This window comes from Sardina pilchardus, chromosome 15, assembly GCF_963854185.1.
Source record: "Sardina pilchardus chromosome 15, fSarPil1.1, whole genome shotgun sequence".
In the NCBI taxonomy this organism is placed as follows: domain Eukaryota; kingdom Metazoa; phylum Chordata; class Actinopteri; order Clupeiformes; family Clupeidae; genus Sardina; species Sardina pilchardus.
Genome location: NC_085008.1, coordinates 15437409 through 15456432, shown reverse-complemented (window position 1 = coordinate 15456432; position 19024 = coordinate 15437409). Strand labels below are relative to the sequence as shown.

Here is a 19024-nt window from a genome sequence, read left to right as displayed (position 1 = left end):
CTTTGCCACATCAAAGGGTCACTTCAATTTCAATAACACCCTTTTGGGCTGGAGAGGAAAGAGAGAGCTAGAGAGAGAGAGAGAGGAGAGAGAGTGTGGAGGGGGGGCCGCTCTTTAAAACAAAAGGGCTGCCTGGGAAAAATCAAAAGAACAAAATGAGGGGCTCCTCCAGTCCTTGTGTGGTCCTCTCGTTTCCTCTTCTCTCTGTCGTTAGCCTATAAGCTGGCTTGGGCACCTCTCTTGCAACACACCCTGGCTTTAAAAAGCCAGCGCCGGAGGTCGGAGGAGACACTCCTCTCCTCTCCAGTTCGGCAGGATGCAAGCACCTCGGCGGCAGGCCCCCAGGACTCACCAGCACCACTACCCCCTGGCCCTTCAAGTCCTCCACCTCCTCCCCCCTCTCCTCCTCCTCCTCCTGCTTGTCCTGCCCGGCAGCAGCTGTGACATGGAGGCCCAAGGTGAGAACACAGCGGCTCCATTGTGTGGGTGTCGGTGCTCGTGTTCGTGCTAACTGGAAAGACTCCCGGTTCCAGGGAACCTCTGTATTTTGGGAGTGCGGTGGCCCGGTGTTTGTGTCTTGTCTGCTGAGACATGTCGGGGGGGACGGACTACTGTGTACCTTTCCATTGTTTTTGGAATGTTTAGAGGGGAGGGTGTTTGTCGATTCTGTGTCTGAAGCTCCTTGCTGCTGAACCACAAGAACTGTCGCTGCTTGTGTTACTGAACTCATCACTCATGCTGCCTCCACGCTCTTGTCAGGACAAGTTTTCCACACAGCATGCGAGGAAAGAAGAGGCAAAACAGATGGAGGGGAGGGAGGGCAAGGAAAGATTTACAAAGTGAAACATTTCGCTTCTTTCTGTCACTGTTTGCTCCAAGCAGCAGAGTTGGAGAAGGAGCCAGAATACTGGAATGCCCAGGCCAGAGGATCTCTGGAGGCTGCTCTCCGCCTGCAACCCCAAGCGCATCGCGCCAAGAATCTCATCCTCTTCCTCGGAGATGGTAAGGCAAACCGTGGTGTACCAATGATGAGCGGGGGGAGAGACTCTGAATGATGTACATGTATATTCTCAGTAAACGGACAGTCACAGGGCAGCTCTTAGAATAAATAATCAGGAGAATGCTTTTGAGAGAGAACATGTGACTTTCAAAAAAAGGGTATAAACAGCAGTAATCAAGGGGAAAGTCAAGCTTTATCAGTATATCAGATATTTGACAAGTTAGCTTTTACAACAAGATAAATAAGCCGAGGTGAATAGGTTTACGCAATATTACAGTTCACGAGAGCAAATTGTATGCTATTAGTGTAATTAAAAGTGATTAGCCTGTCTTTATCTATATCGGCGGCATCATTCTAAGCCAACGCAAGTTAATCTATATCATTACTTGCTACCACTTTGCAATTGTACTTTGCATTGGAGAAAAGTGGCGTGACTTATGGTGCTCATGGAGGTTGTGTGTGTCTCAGGTATGGGTGTCTCCACCGTGTCTGCGGCACGCATCCTGAGGGGTCAGATGAAGGGGCGCTCGGGAGAGGAGACAGTGCTCGCCATGGACAGCTTCCCCTACCTCGCCCTGTCCAAGGTCTGCCAACCCACACATACACAAGCGTGCATACACACATGTATACACACACACAAACGCACAGCCTGCTTATGCTACCTGTACCACCACAAATACCACTCTCTGCACAACACACACACACACACACACAAACACACACACACACACACACACACACAGATTTGGTTGGAGTTAAAAGTGTGTAGTTCAGGTGTTGTGATAAGCTTTGATGTGAATTTGTGAGTGAGTGTGAGATGTGAGTGTGGTTGCCGAGAGACAATTAGAGGGCTTCCACATACTTTCATTGTGCCTACAGAGAGAGAGAGAGAGAGAGAGAAAGAAAGAAATATGGCATACATCATGATATCATGATGATCATATAAAAAAGATTACTGATCTAACTGAGAGCATAAAAATGCATCTAGACCTCAGAAAAGGTTCCATTACAACAGCTAAATAAATAGACCAGGGTGTACCAAATCACAACTAAGGTACAGGTTGACAATAGTGTTTCTCATGACCAAAATGTCTATACAAATTGTGTATTTCCATTTCACAAGGCACTCTGAATATCATCATGATGTTGTCTCCACTATGGTAATTGTTCAACAGACGTACAGTGTGGATAGGCAAGTAGCCGACAGTGCAAGCACGGCCACTGCCTATCACTGTGGTGTGAAGGCCAACGCCAAGACTGTGGGCCTAAATGCCAATGCGGTTGCCTACGACTGTAACACCACTTTTGGCAATGAGGTCTACTCGGTTTTACACCGCGCTAAAGCACAAGGTATGTCTATTTTGTACGCACATGCATGCCCATGCACGCACACACACACACACCTAGATACATACTGACATACAAACACATATGTACAAATCAAAAACACATACAGTAGATACAACCAGACAGCATATAATGCTACATCACCGTCATGCAATGTATATGACGCTGGCATATAGTACTTTCTCTACTCATAGGTTTGAAGCCAGCAGCCAGAAATCAAAGGTCATACAGTTAGGTTCAGAAGCATAAACAACTGTGATTAAGTGTTTTATGGCAATTTTCAAAACACTGATAAAATGGTTACTTTTTAACACAAAAATGTATACTGGTAGCTCCCTGATGCTATTAAGATAACTACTATTCCAGTAAGCTACACTTTCAGAAGTGATTCATGTTAAAATTGTACACAGAAAACTAGGGCCGTCTACAACATGTCACTGCTGGTGTCTATGGCTGAAGTCCTGCCACATTAAAAGAGCCCCATACTACTCATTTCCAATAGCTTCCCTTTGGCAAACTATGAATGAATGAGTGTTTGTCTGTGGTTCGCCTGCACATGTGTGGCCCCTGGGAGCCATAAATCTGTGTGTGTCCATGTGTGTGTGGCTGTCTCTCCATATGTTCTGTATGTATGTTTAGTAATGCTCCATGTATGCCCTGTATCTGTGTGTGTGTGTTTAAGGGAAGTCTGTGGGCATTGTGACCACCACCCGTGTCCAACACGCCTCCCCTGCTGCCGCCTACGCACACTCTGTGAGCCGCAGCTGGTACAGCGACGCAGATCTGCCCTCTAGTGCTCGCCAGCGGGGCTGCATAGACATTGCCACACAACTGGTCACCAACACGGACATTGATGTAAGGCGATTAGTTGTCATGGTTATCAGAACTGTTGCCAATCACTGTGGATCTGTAATTCACTTGTACAGTACCTGAAGATCATGATCATGATCAGGATCGTTTTACGTGTGGGTGTGTGTTTCTGTGGAGTGTTATCTCCCTTTGTCACAGAGGTCTCCACCCTGTGCTGTTCATTGCTGTCTGAAGGTTGTCCTAAGCGGGATGTTACCTCTGAGAGATTGTATATACTGTAGGGGGCATGTAGCCTACTTTGCAGCACTGGCATGTTCACACGCTATACAGGTGTGCTAGGGTGCAACTGCCACACGTTAATGAAATAATGGTTTTGATAGCAAAATCGAATGAAAAATAAATACTTTTGTCAGCCAAATACGACATTCCAAGTTAGATGACAAGCATAATCACAAAGAGTATCTCAGAGAATCTGCACGGATATTTTTATATAGGCTATTTGCTTAACAGATAACTGAGACGATAAATCTCTAGTACACAGTAAAGTCAGTAGATAAAGTAGACTCTAATCCAGTTATTTATCGAAGTTCAAGATGTCATGCCAGATATAAAAAGCTTATTTCTGGCTCTACAATGGCCTTTATTACTTATTGTCAGCCTTATATTTCTAGACTTAACCACGTTTCTTTTCAGTAGTCTACTGCAGTTAGGTTACTTGAAAACTTTTTCATTGTTTAGCTTCTTAAACGGCTCATTTAGTTGGCCCATGGTTACATGTTTGCAATGGTACGTGCATCTGCCAATGTCAATGCTCTAGCTAGCTATTAGCTGTTTAACTGCTGTGTGTCTGTCACAGGTGATTCTTGGTGGTGGTCGTATGTACATGTCTCCGAAAGGCACCCCAGACCCAGAATACCCTACATCATCCTCACGGAAGGGCGATCGCAAAGACAAGAAGAACCTCATCAACATATGGCTAAATGCCCGGAAGGTATTTTCTGAGAGGCTTCATGACTTTCATTATTTAAGCTTACTTAAGCGTTTTTCACTGATCACATCAATATCATATCAATGTCCTCTCCCGAATGCAGAGGTACACAACCCATGGACTTTCTCTCCTATGTTTTGTACTAGGGAAAGAATGCTCAGTATGTTTGGCACAAGGACCAGTTTGATGCGGTGGATGTGAAAACCACTGACTGCCTCATGGGTAAATAGATAATTTAAAAAAAAAAAATTATACTTTTAACCACACGACTGAAAAAATAATTATACTTCACTCTTGCCATACTAATACATTCACCTGAGGAATGCTATTTGGATTGAATACTATTGTGGCAGACTACTGTATGATCCTAAGAGTTTCAAAAAACCTTCTTCTAGGGACAAACTTTTTAAAATGGCAAACTATCACAAAACAATTCACAATAGGCATACTATAGCCTAAATCATGCATGAATTAATGTTACTGATAATTTCTTTGGTTATGTGGAATTGCATGTACATTTTCAGTAGATCGCCTTAAAATATTAGCCTGGATACTAGACTCTCTGACTTTGCAGTGAGACTGGCCTAGATCCATTGGCAAACGTTATTTCCTGGTTGGTGGACGCTTGTCTGAAGTTTGAAATCACTAGAGTTCAATCACTAACGTTTGGTAATGACGTATGTTAACCACAGGGGACACAACGATAACGATAGGCTTGCAACTTAAACGTAGTTTCTCTCAGGAACACCCTCTGTTCACCGGTTGGTCGACTTCCATGAAGCCAAAGTAAACAAGAGTGGATCAAGCTATTCCAGATGGCGTATTGTAGGGAAAAGAAATTGAGCAGAAGTACGTAGACTGGCAGAGCCAGGCTATAAATAATATAACCAATAGTCCACAGGTGTTAGCAGGCCTATCGACACGTAGGTTAGCTTTTCATAACACAACAGCTTTAGCTTTAATCTATGGCCAAGCATTAGAATTTTTGTAAATAAGAGAGGATGTGTTCATAACTTGGTTGTTAGTAGGATGAACAAAGAGAACATGATTGTTCTTACAGCTATGGATAGAAATAGCTTGTTATGGTTGTTGCACGAGCATTTCTGAAGTTCTGTAGTTCTTCATCACAATGTAGATGTGATAATATCAACATGAGGCTTCAGATCTGACCAACGACACTGCCCAAAACATTGACATTTTACTCAACACCAAAAAATGTGCAGAGGGAGAAAGAGGGATGAAAGGCATACTGCAGATATAAATCGTGGCTATGCTGACCTAAATAAAATGTCCTGCAACCCACTTGTGGGTTACAACCCAGTCTGTGGGAACCAATGTTCTACAAAACACTGCAAAGAGAGAGAAATGATATATATACATTTTATAATAATTACCTTCCCTCCCTTTCTTTCCATCCTATCAGGTCTCTTTGAGGCAAAGGATATGAGGTTTGAGGTGTTCCGCAATCGAACACGAGACCCTTCCATTGTGGATATGACAGAGAAGGCCATCCAGATCCTTAGCAAGAACCCCAAAGGCTTTTTCCTCTTCGTAGAAGATAAGTATCCATCCCTTAGCCGCAAACAGATTGAAATACTTGACTTTGAAAGTAACGTGTCTTTTCATGTTATTTCCTTCATATCATACTCTACTCTCTCTTCTTCGTCATCTTAATGTTTGTGTGTACAATGGTGTAATAAATGCAATGCTTATCGGGCTCCCATGTGGCTTTTGTCATCCTCTCCTATGTTTCTTCTTATCTCTCAAGAGGGAGAATTGATCACGGACACCACGATAGTGTGGCAAAATTGGCTCTGACGGAGACAGTGATGTTCGACAGAGCAGTGCACCGGGCATCTCAGCTCACCAAGGAGTCTGAGACTCTTACTGTAGTTACCGCAGACCACTCCCACGTCTTCACCTTTGGAGGAAACACCCCTCGGGGCAACCCCATTTTTGGTATGCACTCTGCTCTTTTGGAATGTGCTCCGAGGTACTATTATTCTGCTCATCCATCATTCTGCCTTGTCATTTATTAGGCCGTACTGTGGGTTCCTTTACTTTGCTGTGATTTTCTACAGGTCTTGCCCCAAAGAAGGCAGACGATAGGCTGCCTTACACAAGTATCCTCTATGCAAATGGACCAGGATATGTGCATGTGAATGGGACAAGAGGAAACGTCACAGCTGTGGACTACTGTAAGTGAAATAATGTACAACATCTGTGTCAACACATAATGTTCAGAGGATCCTCTCTAGCCTGCTAACACCATCAGGGTTTTCCTGGCGGTAACAAGCTGTCCGATGGGGCTAGGAGTTTGCTGAAATAAAGTTAACGACCAGGGACAGCGTAGACAAAATTATGAAAACAACAACTATGATCAAAGAGAATAAAACTCGATAGAACTTTGTAAATGTGTAAGCACTATACACTTGTCAATACTTTCAGTCTCAGAAAAGACCTATCTCACATCAGTAACACAAATGTAAAATGGTCCCATATTAGTACTACTACTAGTCCCATAAAGTACTACAGTTTTTCACAGTTGCTCGAACACTAAACCCCATTCTCTGAATCAAATTCTCAAATGCCTGAACACATTTGTTAAATTACTCCCTTTTTTGGCAAAACCATAGACTACTTTCACCCACTTTCACCCATTTTACCAAACTCATTAACCCTTTTTGCAAAACTGTGAACACATTGTGCATTCTGATGCACTTCTTAATTATATTGATAACCAAACAACGCAGAAGTTGAACACAATTAGTGCACAGTTGTCTCCATTTGAACACTACCACTCAAAATTGATAACACTTCTGTCTAATGATGTGACAACCAATATAAGTCAGTTCAGAGTTGACAGAGACGCAGGGGACAACAAGTGTGTGTTACAGTAGAAGTGGGGTACAAGGAAGAGGAGGGTGCAGGTAGGAGGAAGAGGATGAAGAGAAAGAGAGAGTCCCAAGAGTTGCAATACTGTAAATGATGATATTTGCGCAACAATCATTGACCATGTTCTGGTTCATGGAATGCCAATGAGAGAAGCAGGACTTCATGGTCCAACCCAACATCAGTGGTTTCTCTGTGGCGTCAATAATCCAAAGATTCAGACTACAGAAGAGAAATAGCGTAAATGTCCATTATCATACAGGACAGTAATCACTGAACATCCACTGTTACACACATACTACCCTTTGAGCTCAACTCTGAGTGAGTGTGAGTGAAAGAGCTGAGTTATCAGTATGTCCAAGTAAGTCTAAATTTAGGCACAATACAATATTACAGTATTGCATACTTACAGTACTATCAGAGTCTGTGGCATCACAGTACAAATCATATTCAGTACAGTATTGGCCTGTCTTTCTGTCCACTTACAAAACTATTGATTTATACTGTATATAGGCTAGAGGATATGAGTAGAGAGTGATATAAGTCCTTATTCTTTATTTTCATTGTGATATTTTATTTTTCAAATTAGAATGAATACAATTCCTCCAGGAGCCATAAACCCTGCCCTGAAAACTGTGTCTTCCATTGTTTGGTGTATTGTCTTATCACTGCTCTGCAGGAGTGTAATTTTGCCTGATGTGTTCAATGTTTTGAGACCATTAGTTAGTTTTGAGCAAAGTTAAAAGTGTTTTGAGGTGATTGTTCAGTTTTGCAACAAGATTGAAGGGTTTCGAGAATGTAGTTTGAGAAATGAGTTTTGTGTTCACAGTTTTGAGAAAAAGGTAAAGAGTTCTGAAAAAGGTGTTCTAGCAATTGTGAAAAACTGTAATACAAGTACAACCATGTCCAAGACATTTATCAGGAGGAAGCACGAATAGATTGAGGCAGCCGCCTGACAATTCTCTACACAGGAAAAACCCTGACTATAGCTTTCATACCTTTTTTGTTCCGAATCACAGACTGAATCGATACAGTTTTTGTCTACAAACAAACCCATGCACAATTAGATCATTCCCGGGTTGGTCACAGTGGACAGCTGAAGACACTATCCTAACACTAGTCATCTAACACTTAAAGGTATACTAGGCAAGATTTTCATCTTATAAAACTTTTACGAAGGCAAGCAAATCATTCACCAAGCATAGCTACACAGCATAGACATAGTGAGTTGCTATCGAAAAAACAGCCATGCAACTTCAAGAACCGGGGCCCAACAAATCTCGCAAGAATCGTGAAACTTTCCCTGTCAGTCCATAAACTGTGGCTCTTTGGAGATACTTTTTGCCTGTTGTTAATCCTTCACCTCCACATCTAAAGCAGAGTAAAATATAAATATATCACAACTCCAAAATACCAAAACCTGCATAATGTACCTTTAACCCCACATTTAACTTATTAACAGTTTCATATGTGCATGTGTGTGTGTGTGTGTGTGTGTGTGTGTGTGCGTGTTCAAAGTCTGTAGGCGTCTCTCACTCTCTCCCGTTCTCGCATGTGACACCAGTAAAGCTAGCCTAAAAGACATTTGCTTGAATCTCAAACCATAGGCTAGCTGGATCTTGATCGACCAGCTCCTGTGTGCGTGTTCAAAGTCTGTAGGCATCTCTCACTCTCTTCCGTTCTCGCATGTGACACCAGTAAAGCTAGCCTAAAAGACATTTGCTTGAATCTCAAACCATAGGCTAGCTGGATCTTGATCGACCAGCTCCTCCAAGCGGTCTTGGTCCATTTGTTTGTTCCCAACAGGGAGCGCTTGCAGCTTTTACATATACCCAATCGAACCGATCTTTGGCAAAAACACTCCATATTCCGATTCAAAGTGCCAGGTGTGAAAGCACCCTTAAACTCTCTCTGTCTGTCTCCTAGTTGATGAGGAGTACATGCAACAGTCTGCTGTGCCACTGGATGCAGAGACTCATGGTGGGGAGGACGTCGCCATATATGCCAAAGGTCCCATGGCTCACCTTTTCCATGGTGTTCAGGAACAGAACTACATTGCCCATGCAATGGCCTATGCTGCTTGCCTAGAACCTTACACAGACTGCCCCCCTCTTCCACAAAGCTCTGGGGGTCAATCACACAACTTATCACAAATATTACTCTCTCTGTCTGTGCTGCTATGTGTCCTGTCAAGATGATTATGGCTTATTTCTGCCTTAGGAAGAACGAATTGCTGAATTTTGCTGAAGCCGGGTAAATTAACAGTTAATGAATGCTCTGTTTGATTTGGGGTTTTTTGTTTTGTTTTGTTTTGTTTTGTAGCCACATTGTATGGATTATAAAGTCTTGTTAAACAGGATATATGTTACTGTTGTTCAATGAGAAGTATTTCTTCCCTTTCATTTTTACAAAGTCTTTTGAGCATGCTCGGCAAGTACGTATACTCACCTTTGTCCCTTGGGCGTTGTTAGCCAGCAAATAAAAGCACTTTACGGTCACTTAAGGTTGAATCACAACCTTGGTCAAGTCAGTTCACTGACAAAGGACGCCAGTAATTTACTGAACGTAATGTATATTTTTTTAGATCATAAAATGAATGTATTTCAAATGAATTCTTATGTATTTGTAGCACCAAAGACTTGCATACTTTTTTAAATAAAACTTTGTAATAAAATATGAAAATACCACACAAGTTATTCAGTTGATGTTTTTTTCAGGGCACATGCTCGTATGAGTCTCTGCATTACACTATGGGAATACTATAATTACTTTGTACATTTTGTACACTTTGTTACTTTTGTCACATTGGAAGTGGCCAAGATGTTTATTTTGCGCTCACAATTTCCCGGCTATCCAGGCTACTTCACTTTTGAATGTAAACAATGTGTAATCTTTCAGCCAACAGATGTCACCCTCAATTGTATATGTTTGGATATTAGTTTTGATTGTATATTATTGTGAATGCGTTTGTCTTGGGCAAGGTGTGGTTTTGACATGATGTGATTATGACAGAAATATTATCAATGAATTACGATGGTCAAGGTCATGATTTCTGCTTCTGTTCTTTTCTGGAAAATGATTGGTCTGTTGGACCTGAATATTTACAGTATAGCCATGCACATTACAGTTGAAATGTGAAATCCATGCATTGAACGACAATGAAAAGATACACCAAACAAACAAAAAGACCAAGGACACTTTCAATGCGAATGTCAGTACAAACTGAATACATCTAAACTAAAAATCTCAGGAATAAAGTATGCAATAGCGCCAAGCAAAATCTTGAGATTTCCCTCAAGAATGAGGGAACCTAAGCTAATAGAATGAGTAAAACAGATTTTGGATTACTGAATTCTACCCAGCTTCACAATAACACCCCCTTTATACCCTAATCATTTCAGCCTTTCTTACATCTTGGTCATTATCCAGGCTCGACCTGGAAACAGCCCATGCTGGATGTTAGTACAGCTGGGGAAGGCATCAAGCAAAACTAAGCTAGCGAATAGCGATCCCGCTCTAAATCATTCAGAAAATAGGCGGAAGGTCATGTACTGTAAAGCATAGGGCATGTAGCCAACCTTTATTCACACCTTTGCTGGCACAGCGCCTTTCAAAGGTGCAGTTCAAAAAAACAATAAACTGACAGAATCATAGGTTCAGAAAAACAAATTAAGTCCCAGGGAGTCCTGTGTCATTGGCAAGATGTTTTCTAAGTGGCTACTATCCATGTTATGACATGGGCCCACGTGAGATGACCCCCTCACCACAGTCACCAGACCCAACCTGTAATCAATACCTGTGTTCTATGGAAACTGAACCTTTGACCATAGCTAAACCACTGCTCAGTGCTCAATGTAACCATAAACGTTACATAGACACCTAAACTATGTGTTTTCTTCTCTAGACCTTTTCCAAGTCTCTTCTCTCTTTTTAAGGACCAAGTTTGTTAGTGGCCTACGCCTACAGTACAATATCAGTACAAACAGTACAAAGCAAAGGAACAGTCTGAGTCCAAAGAGTCTAGCTGTTGCTGAATCCACTACAAAAACTACGAAAATAACTTGAATAGTAACCCATTACTCTACATTCTGATGAAGTAGATACAAAAGGTAACATGTCTAAAGACTTATCTGTTTACCTTGTCTCATGGAAACAGACAGACAGAAAGATAAGTAGATAGATAGATAGATAGATACATACATAGATAGATAGATAGATAGATAGTACTTCCATGGGTCATTTACATAATCAAACAACAGCCATGCATGGTACAAGGTGTATTTCCACTGGATCATCATGACACATTATTTTCGTGCATCATAATTGAGTTTGCCAATAAGTCAGCAATCTTGTGCAAAGAGGTAGAGTAAATCCCACAAGCAAATGGGCTTCTTGTGCGTTGATTAATAAGTGATTAGGTGGTGTTTCTACCCTGGGAAGGTTTACACGTGTGCCCTTTGATCCAGAGGGAGTACTATAAATGCTCAGCTTACAGCCTCCGACAGGTCTTTAGCATGTTGCTAATGTAACACTCCATATCCATCCTACTCCACCATGGCTCCAACACATGTCTCACTGATCGCTGGACTATTTCTCCTTCTCTCCTTTGACTGGTGTCTATCGGTCATTCCTCGTAAGTACTATTTATTGAGGAATTATTTTCTCAATTTTGATTACTCTACAGTAGCTAAATTAAAGGAAATGCTTTGTACTACCATGGAATAATGTGAGGGGTATGAAGTGATAGATGTGGGCCCAGTTATAAACTTGAATCTAGTCATTCACTTTAGACTTGCAAGGGATATCAACATTTTCATTCAACCGAATTCACTTTTTGTGCCTTTGAATAGAAACACACCACATAAACACCACTAAGTGCCATGCTTTTGATGATCTACCATATCTAAGTCATCCTAATTGCACAATGCTTTTGGCTGAAGCATGTCTAAGCAATAACAAAATGGGGAGCAAAACTCAAACTCTATATTCAGATTGGAATGTCCTTAAATAAATGTCTTTTATATCATCTTACATGTGTGCAATGACTTAAATGGGCATGAACAGGTGAATAGGATAATTCTCTGGGACAGTAAGCAGGTAGGCTACGGAAGGGATTGATGAAATATTATTTCAGTATATATATATATATATATATATATATATATAAACAATGTGTGAGGACAGAAATAAAAAAGAACAATTCGGCAGGACATATATTCTGAATATTCTTAATAAAACCCTGGTCAAGATATAAAGGCCGCGCACCTCATTAAGAACAATGTGTGCATGTAGGTGTATGTGATCAGATCATGTATGAGCATGTATGTTTGGTATGTATGCATGGAAAAAAGGATATATTCTTTCTTGTATGTGAGCTGTGTGCATACATGTGTGTGCATGTGTAGGCATTCTATTTGTGGGATGGCATCCAGCAGTTTTATGTACAGTATACTGTATATGGAGTATGGGTCATAGTGAGAGTGTCCTATGTAGATGTGGGTGAATGTGTGTGTGTATAAATGACTTGTGAGCAACAGAATGTAAATACCTATCCTGAGTTGGTTGGCCTGTAAATGTATAGGTTAATGGAGCTGTACTGCTATAAGCAATCTCTGTAACAAAATCAAATGAATACAAATCTCTGAAAAAGTAGAGCAGCCAAGTGAACATGTTTATTCTCCAGCTGAGGAGGAGGACGCCCGCTTCTGGAATGTGAAGGGCAAAGAAGCCTTATTAACTGCACTGGAGATAAAACCTAATCTGCACACGGCCAAAAACCTCATCCTTTTCCTAGGAGATGGTAAGTCATGGCATTTCATTCACAGTTTGTAATTAGGCAATGATGAGCCTCGGCCCCTCTGACAGAGGTGAGACTTCAGAAATGAAAAGAAGTCATTCATAAGATAGAAATATTATGAATGAAAAAACAAAAAAAACTGCTTGCTTTGTAATACAAGGATGCAAGGATACAAGGTTTATTTGTCACATGCATATGATTACTAGTAAAGCAAAGAATGCAGTGAAATGGTCAGTTCCTTCGCCTGTAGCATGTTGCTAATGGGCACTTACTGTGTATATATAAAGTCAAATTAAGTCAATTTACTGTTTCAAAGGTAATTTGATCGAAGACACCTTCTTACCAGCTCATTCATCAGCTTATGTCATTTTTTATGATGTTGGAACAATTACAACATCTCTAACAATGCCTCAATAAAATCCCAATAAATGCAGTCAATAAATGCAATCTTATAAAAACATCTGATAAAAACATCTGCCTTGTTCTGTTGGACTACGAGATACTGAGATGAATAAGTGTGAAGGCAAATCAAATACAGCATAAAAGTATAATCTGATAAAAGGAGAACAATGCTTTTGTCTGAGATAACGAGATAAATCAGGTGTGAAGGTGGGCCTATTAAGCTCACTGATCAATAGGTCTGGGGAGATCCATATCTCTCCCACCCGTTGTAAATATTCAATCTATCAATTTATCAAGTTATAAAGGACCATATTCCTATGTTCAAAACTAGTGCAGGCAATAGATAAAAGTCACACTATTTCCAAGAAGTCCATAAAGTCCATAAAGACTGATAACTTGATAAGTCGATAAATTACTGAACTCTTCTTTTATAGCTGGTCACTATTATTAAAAGCAAACACACTAGCAGTGAATAGAAAGGTATATCGTGTTTCCTCTTAATTGACAAGAGGCCAGACATGACGTGTTATTTTGCAACTTATTTTATCACTTTTTACAGTCAGTTCACGAAAACCTGACCACGTCATAAATATGTAGATACCTTCGCTTGGGTGTGGTGGCTTGTGTGTGCTGTATGTGTGTGTGTATACGGCTCATAAAAGCACACAATGAAGTCAACAATGTACTTGCGATCTTATCACTGAAATCTGCTGACAATTAACTACATGGAACTGTTGACGACAGTGAATTTATTTGTTCCAAAGAAGCACAATACTCCTCCTTTACCCAGAGTCTTGAGGTCTTCTATGTGTTACATAACCATTACTTCTTTGATCAATCCCAAGGTATGGGAGTAACCACGGTGACAGCAGCAAGAATTCTGAAAGGTCAAATGGCAGGGAAAACAGGAGAGGAAACGTCTCTAGCCATGGACACCTTCCCCTATCTGGCTTTGTCCAAGGTACCAGTGACATAGGGAAACGTCATGTCATGTCAACACAATCCACTCACTTTGTTTTACAGGCCATTTACAGACTACTGCATACCATCATCATGTCTCTATGTGTATGTTTGTGCGCAGACTTACAATGTAGATCAGCAGATGCCTGACAGTGCTGGCACTGCCACAGCCTACCACTGTGGTGTGAAAGCTAACTATGGCACCCTGGGGATCACAGCAGCTGCCCGCCTTGGCAACTGTGCCAGTGTCAAAGGCACCGAGGTCAAGTCGGTCCTTCACCGTGCCAGGATGGCAGGTAAGGCAGTCATCACCACCCCATAGAAGGTGCAATTTGTACAAACTGAAACGACAGCCGTTTGCCTAAAGTTTTATCTGATTCATGGAGTGAACTGTGTCTTGGTGCAGGGAAATCAGTGGGCATCGTAACAACCACCCGTGTTCAGCACGCTTCCCCTGCTGCCAGCTACTGCCACTCTGCTGACAGAGGCTGGTACAGTGACAAGGAGCTAAAAGAGGATAATGTAGTAGGAGACTGCAAGGACATCGCCTACCAGCTGGTGCACAACACTGATATCAATGTAAGACTTACTGCTGACTCATGTTGACTGTACTTTGCAAGAAATTAGCAAATGGTTGATTAAAAAGGCTAAACACAATATATTCTCCACTAGGTAATTCTGGGAGGGGGGCGGTCATATATGCTCCCTCAAGAAACTCCTGATCCCGAGGACAAAAGCCTTAATGGAAGTCGCCTGGACAAAGTCAATCTCATTGATGAGTGGCTTAAGAACAAGCAGGTACACACACAGAAATATTACGTATTTTGGAAGTTTAGGTAAAGATGTAACGTTCTGTAACAGAATATTTTTTCTTTCAAGAATGCACATTATGTGTGGAACAAATCACAGTTAGATGCAGTGGACGAGGAAAAAACTGACTACTTAATGGGTAAGTCAAAACTTCCTTTGAATACAGCACATCCATTAATTCACCATACTCAAATTTGATTAGAGTGAAGCTAAAACTGTTAAATTCACAAATTAACAACTACAAAAGTTGGTTGCCAGATTCACATTCAAGTGTTCATCTTCACACTTAGGACTCTTTGAGCCAAAGGACACAGACTATGAGATCTACCGAAACAAAGCGACTGACCCATCTCTCACAGAAATGGTAGAAAAGGCTATCAAAATCCTACGCAAGAACCCAAAGGGATTCTACCTCTTTGTAGAAGATAAGTTCCAAAATAAAATCATCAGCATTAACATGAAGTGAACGTGCATGGTCATACATTCCTCTGTAAAGGGTCAAGATATGTAGGACATAATTGACTCATTAGTGACTAATTTGGTGACAAAAGACAAGCAGGCAAATACATGTATCCATACTGGCAAACATACACAAGTACAATGTGAAGGCCTCTGAAAACAGAACATGTTACTAAAGCTACTGCCTGTGTTCATGACTGTGAAAGAGGTACTTTTTATGTGATACTTATAACTGTTTTTGCTCACTTCAAGGGGGAGAATCGACCATGGTCATCATGGCAACAGCGCCAAGAGGGCACTCACCGAGGCTGTGGAGTTTGACAATGCCATCGCCAAGGCAGCGGAACTGACCAGTGTGATGGACACCCTGTCAGTAGTCACAGCTGACCATTCCCACGTCTTCTCCTTTGGAGGCTACTCTGCAAGAGGAAATCCTGTTTTAGGTAAAGACAATGAGTTTGAGTTCTCGGCTTCTCTTAAAGCCTTACACAGGTGATGGCCCACAGCACTCTGATAAGAGATGGTTAGCAATACTGAAAGCAATGGGTTACAAGGGCATAGGTTTGGTCTCAGCTTTGGTAGGGAGAAAACCATCAATCCACATCAAGGGCAAAGGGAATACTAATATGAAGTTTTACCCTTTCCTTGGGCATGTACTGGCAGACAGCCCAGATCCTTTACCATTGTCAGCACATCTGCCTCTTCTGTGTCTGCTACTAACATGATAAGTAGCCTTTACTTTGACAATTTCATGTAAGCGTCAGCCTTGCATTGCGTATGCTTTCTTTTCAGGAGTGTCACGAGTACTGGCTGAGGACAACAAGCCATTCACAACTGCTCTGTATGGAAATGGCCCGGGATATGCAGTTGTTAATGGCAGCCGACCAAACATTAACATATCTTTATCAGGTATGTCTTAATCTTCTGGATAACAATTTTCACTTGCGCCAAGCCTTGTTGATCTACATGCATCAGATAAATTGGTATTTACTGCATTTATCCAAATGCTTTAACGCCATCTTGTGGACACAAATGTTAGTCCCTTACAAACAAAGCTGCATCTGGGTTTTTAAGATTTTCTTTAAAGTAGGGTGAGCCATGCTGGATGAATATTTCTTAGCAAACATTTTCATCCAAAGTCATTTAATTAAATTTGAAATAAGACCCAACAAAAAGCACCACATCATAGAATTTGCTTAGCATCGCTTACCCTACCTTTTAGACTTTCCTGAACTTGACCACTCTTTCATTAAGAGATAATAATACGCTTATTACTATATTACTTAAAAAGTCTGTGTTGATCAAACTTATTTTGACCTGCTTTTATCATCAGATGCTGATGACTACAAACAGCAATCAGCAGTGCCACTGGGTTCTGAAACACATGGCATAGAAGATGTAGCTATCTTTGCCAAAGGCCCAATGGCTCACCTCTTCCACGGAGTTCAGGAGCAGAGCTACATTGCACATGCCATGGCCTATGCTGCCTGCATTGAGCCATACACCAACTGCCCCGAGCTACTCCCAGCGCCAGACCATGCTGGATCCATCCAGTGCAATCTCCTGGTCCTTCTGTTGGGCTTACTGTCTTCTGTCCTATATCTGTTCTCTGTCTGAAACCACACACATGCAGTGGATATCCAGTCTTCTTTTCTTGTCTTGCAATGCATACTGATTGATTGTGTTTATTTATAATCAAAATGGGCATCGGTGTCCTTGCTTTACCAAAATATGTTTTCTTTTTATATCACACTACACTTGCAATGGATTTAATTTATTGTATAACGAAATATGATTCCTCTGTGAGGAGACTAAACAATGTTAGCCATGTTAGATGACTCTAATGTGCCTCTATATGGGCACTAGAGGATAGCATGCAAGATTCATGATGTATTATACACAAACTCAAAATAATTTATACAATTAAAAATGGTACATGCCAGAACACAAAAAGATTTTATGCTTAACCTGTCAGTCATCTAGTTATTTAAAATAAGTCACTGTTCCAAGCGCTGGCAAAAATTAGTATCTGCTATCTACTCAGACCACTACATCATCTGCGACAGCAGGGTTTTAAATATTATTCTGAGAGTTGAAAATCATTTCTATTTCAGTTCTTGATCATCTAAGAATCAAATGCCTACTATTTCCAAGTTTTGATATCACGTATGAAGAATAAGTCCAAAAGTGCAGCAGCTATAAGTTAATATTTCAGCCACCTTTCCATTTCAATGCAATATGGATATATGCAATGCAAATAAATATTCTTCACATTACCTACACTGTATTGGTATTCGGCTTTATGCTCAGACAGTCCATCAACCACACTAACATGATTTGAGGAATACTGCAGTGCGAGTGGAATCCACCTGCAGTAGGCTATCTCACTGTATGTCTGCAATGTCACATGACTGTATCTGAAAAACATGTAAGCACAGGGGTTTTTTTTACTTGGTGGTCTATATTACACTGGTTACTTCACTTGTTTACTGGTTACTTCAACTGCTAGGCGTGTTTGTTCGAACACAACTCAAGTGTTAACATAAGCACGTGTACCCCCTCTTCCAAGTGATGTTGAATGCTAATGGTATCGAGTCTGAATTTCACTCAGAAATAATTCAAAGTAATCATGTCACTGACACTGTCTACTTTCTTTTTTACTCTATATGACCGCTACAATGACTAACCGCCTCAAAATACATTAACTACATGGAGTATTGTGTTTGCAATAGGCCTATGTTTAATACTGTTCAGTTCCCTGTTCATACTAGGCTAATCCTCACCTGCACCACTACAGTATGTGTTAACGAAAATGCTGGTCCTGTACCATATCAATTTAAGCTGCCTAACATTCAGAAAGTTCAAGAATTTACATAGTCATACTTTTGTTTATCCTAACAAAACAACTTGATGCAACATACCATCCTACCGTAGGCTATTTCACTCTTGTGAACACGTATATTGTTGGACAGGTAAGCATACTGTTTTTGTCATTTTTATTTAGCTTTCTTCTTGTCGTGTATGCTCACGTTTTCAGCACGAGGACAACTCATGTGTAGGCTCCATGCAGCGACACAAACGTAAACAACAATGCAGGGAGAAGAGAGATGCGCTTTTTCTAGATGAAAATACAGTCAGTAGACATATTTTGAGTTTGTGTCATCTACACATGACAACATTAAGGTACATTGTACACTATGTGTTGGCGACAAAGTGCTGTCTAGCAAGACATCCCGAGTTTGCATACTGTATAGCGGCTCCCCGACGGCCGCAACGGAGGGGGAGAGAGAGGGGTGCGTGTGTGTGCCCGAGACGCATCCAAAACAGAGTGCACCCTGACTGGGCTGTTTCGCTATATCAACCGATACGTTGTCAGTGCAGGCGGGCTTTTATCTCCTTTCTCCCGAACTAAATTAATTAGTTCAATGTTTATGGTACAGTAGCGTCATGGCAGAGTCTTGCACACTGCACTGTTTGTAACAAACAGTGACTTTAGCATCGCCCATGGTGGATTAAATTATTGCAAAAGAATTGTCGATGTGAGCTTAACAAGTGTAGC

General features: G+C 41.1%; 2 protein-coding genes across 2 annotated transcripts; both read left to right on the top strand.

Annotated features, from left to right (window-relative positions):
• The first annotated feature begins 342 nt into the window (after positions 1 to 342).
• Positions 343 to 9100, top strand: alpi.1 (alkaline phosphatase, intestinal, tandem duplicate 1). Its single transcript, XM_062556974.1, has 11 exons — positions 343 to 458; positions 883 to 1002; positions 1469 to 1584; positions 2176 to 2350; positions 3030 to 3202; positions 4014 to 4148; positions 4292 to 4367; positions 5569 to 5703; positions 5913 to 6138; positions 6227 to 6343; positions 8964 to 9100. The coding sequence occupies exons 1-10, from the start codon at positions 446 to 448 to the stop codon at positions 6252 to 6254; spliced, it is 1197 nt and encodes a 398-aa protein (XP_062412958.1). The 5' UTR covers positions 343 to 445; the 3' UTR covers positions 6255 to 6343; positions 8964 to 9100.
• Positions 9101 to 11549: 2449 nt separating this feature from the next.
• alpi.2 (alkaline phosphatase, intestinal, tandem duplicate 2) lies at positions 11550 to 17658 on the top strand. The gene is made up of 11 exons (XM_062555969.1): positions 11550 to 11670; positions 12721 to 12837; positions 14082 to 14197; positions 14318 to 14492; positions 14603 to 14775; positions 14869 to 14994; positions 15076 to 15145; positions 15297 to 15431; positions 15717 to 15908; positions 16258 to 16374; positions 16799 to 17658. The coding sequence occupies exons 1-11, from the start codon at positions 11592 to 11594 to the stop codon at positions 17080 to 17082; spliced, it is 1584 nt and encodes a 527-aa protein (XP_062411953.1). The 5' UTR covers positions 11550 to 11591; the 3' UTR covers positions 17083 to 17658.
• Positions 17659 to 19024: the final 1366 nt, after the last annotated feature.

Bases quoted from the DNA above. Each gene is read 5' to 3' on its own strand.
- alpi.1 (XM_062556974.1), top strand. The intron at 1,003-1,468 runs GTAAGGCAAACC...TGTGTGTCTCAG, and splicing joins CATCCTCTTCCTCGGAGATG to GTATGGGTGTCTCCACCGTG. The intron at 4,368-5,568 runs GTAAATAGATAA...CCATCCTATCAG, and splicing joins AACCACTGACTGCCTCATGG to GTCTCTTTGAGGCAAAGGAT.
- alpi.2 (XM_062555969.1), top strand. From the start codon at position 11,592: ATGGCTCCAACACATGTCTCACTGATCGCTGGACTATTTCTCCTTCTC. The intron at 11,671-12,720 runs GTAAGTACTATT...TTTATTCTCCAG, and splicing joins GTGTCTATCGGTCATTCCTC to CTGAGGAGGAGGACGCCCGC. The intron at 15,909-16,257 runs GTAAAGACAATG...CTTTCTTTTCAG, and splicing joins AAGAGGAAATCCTGTTTTAG to GAGTGTCACGAGTACTGGCT.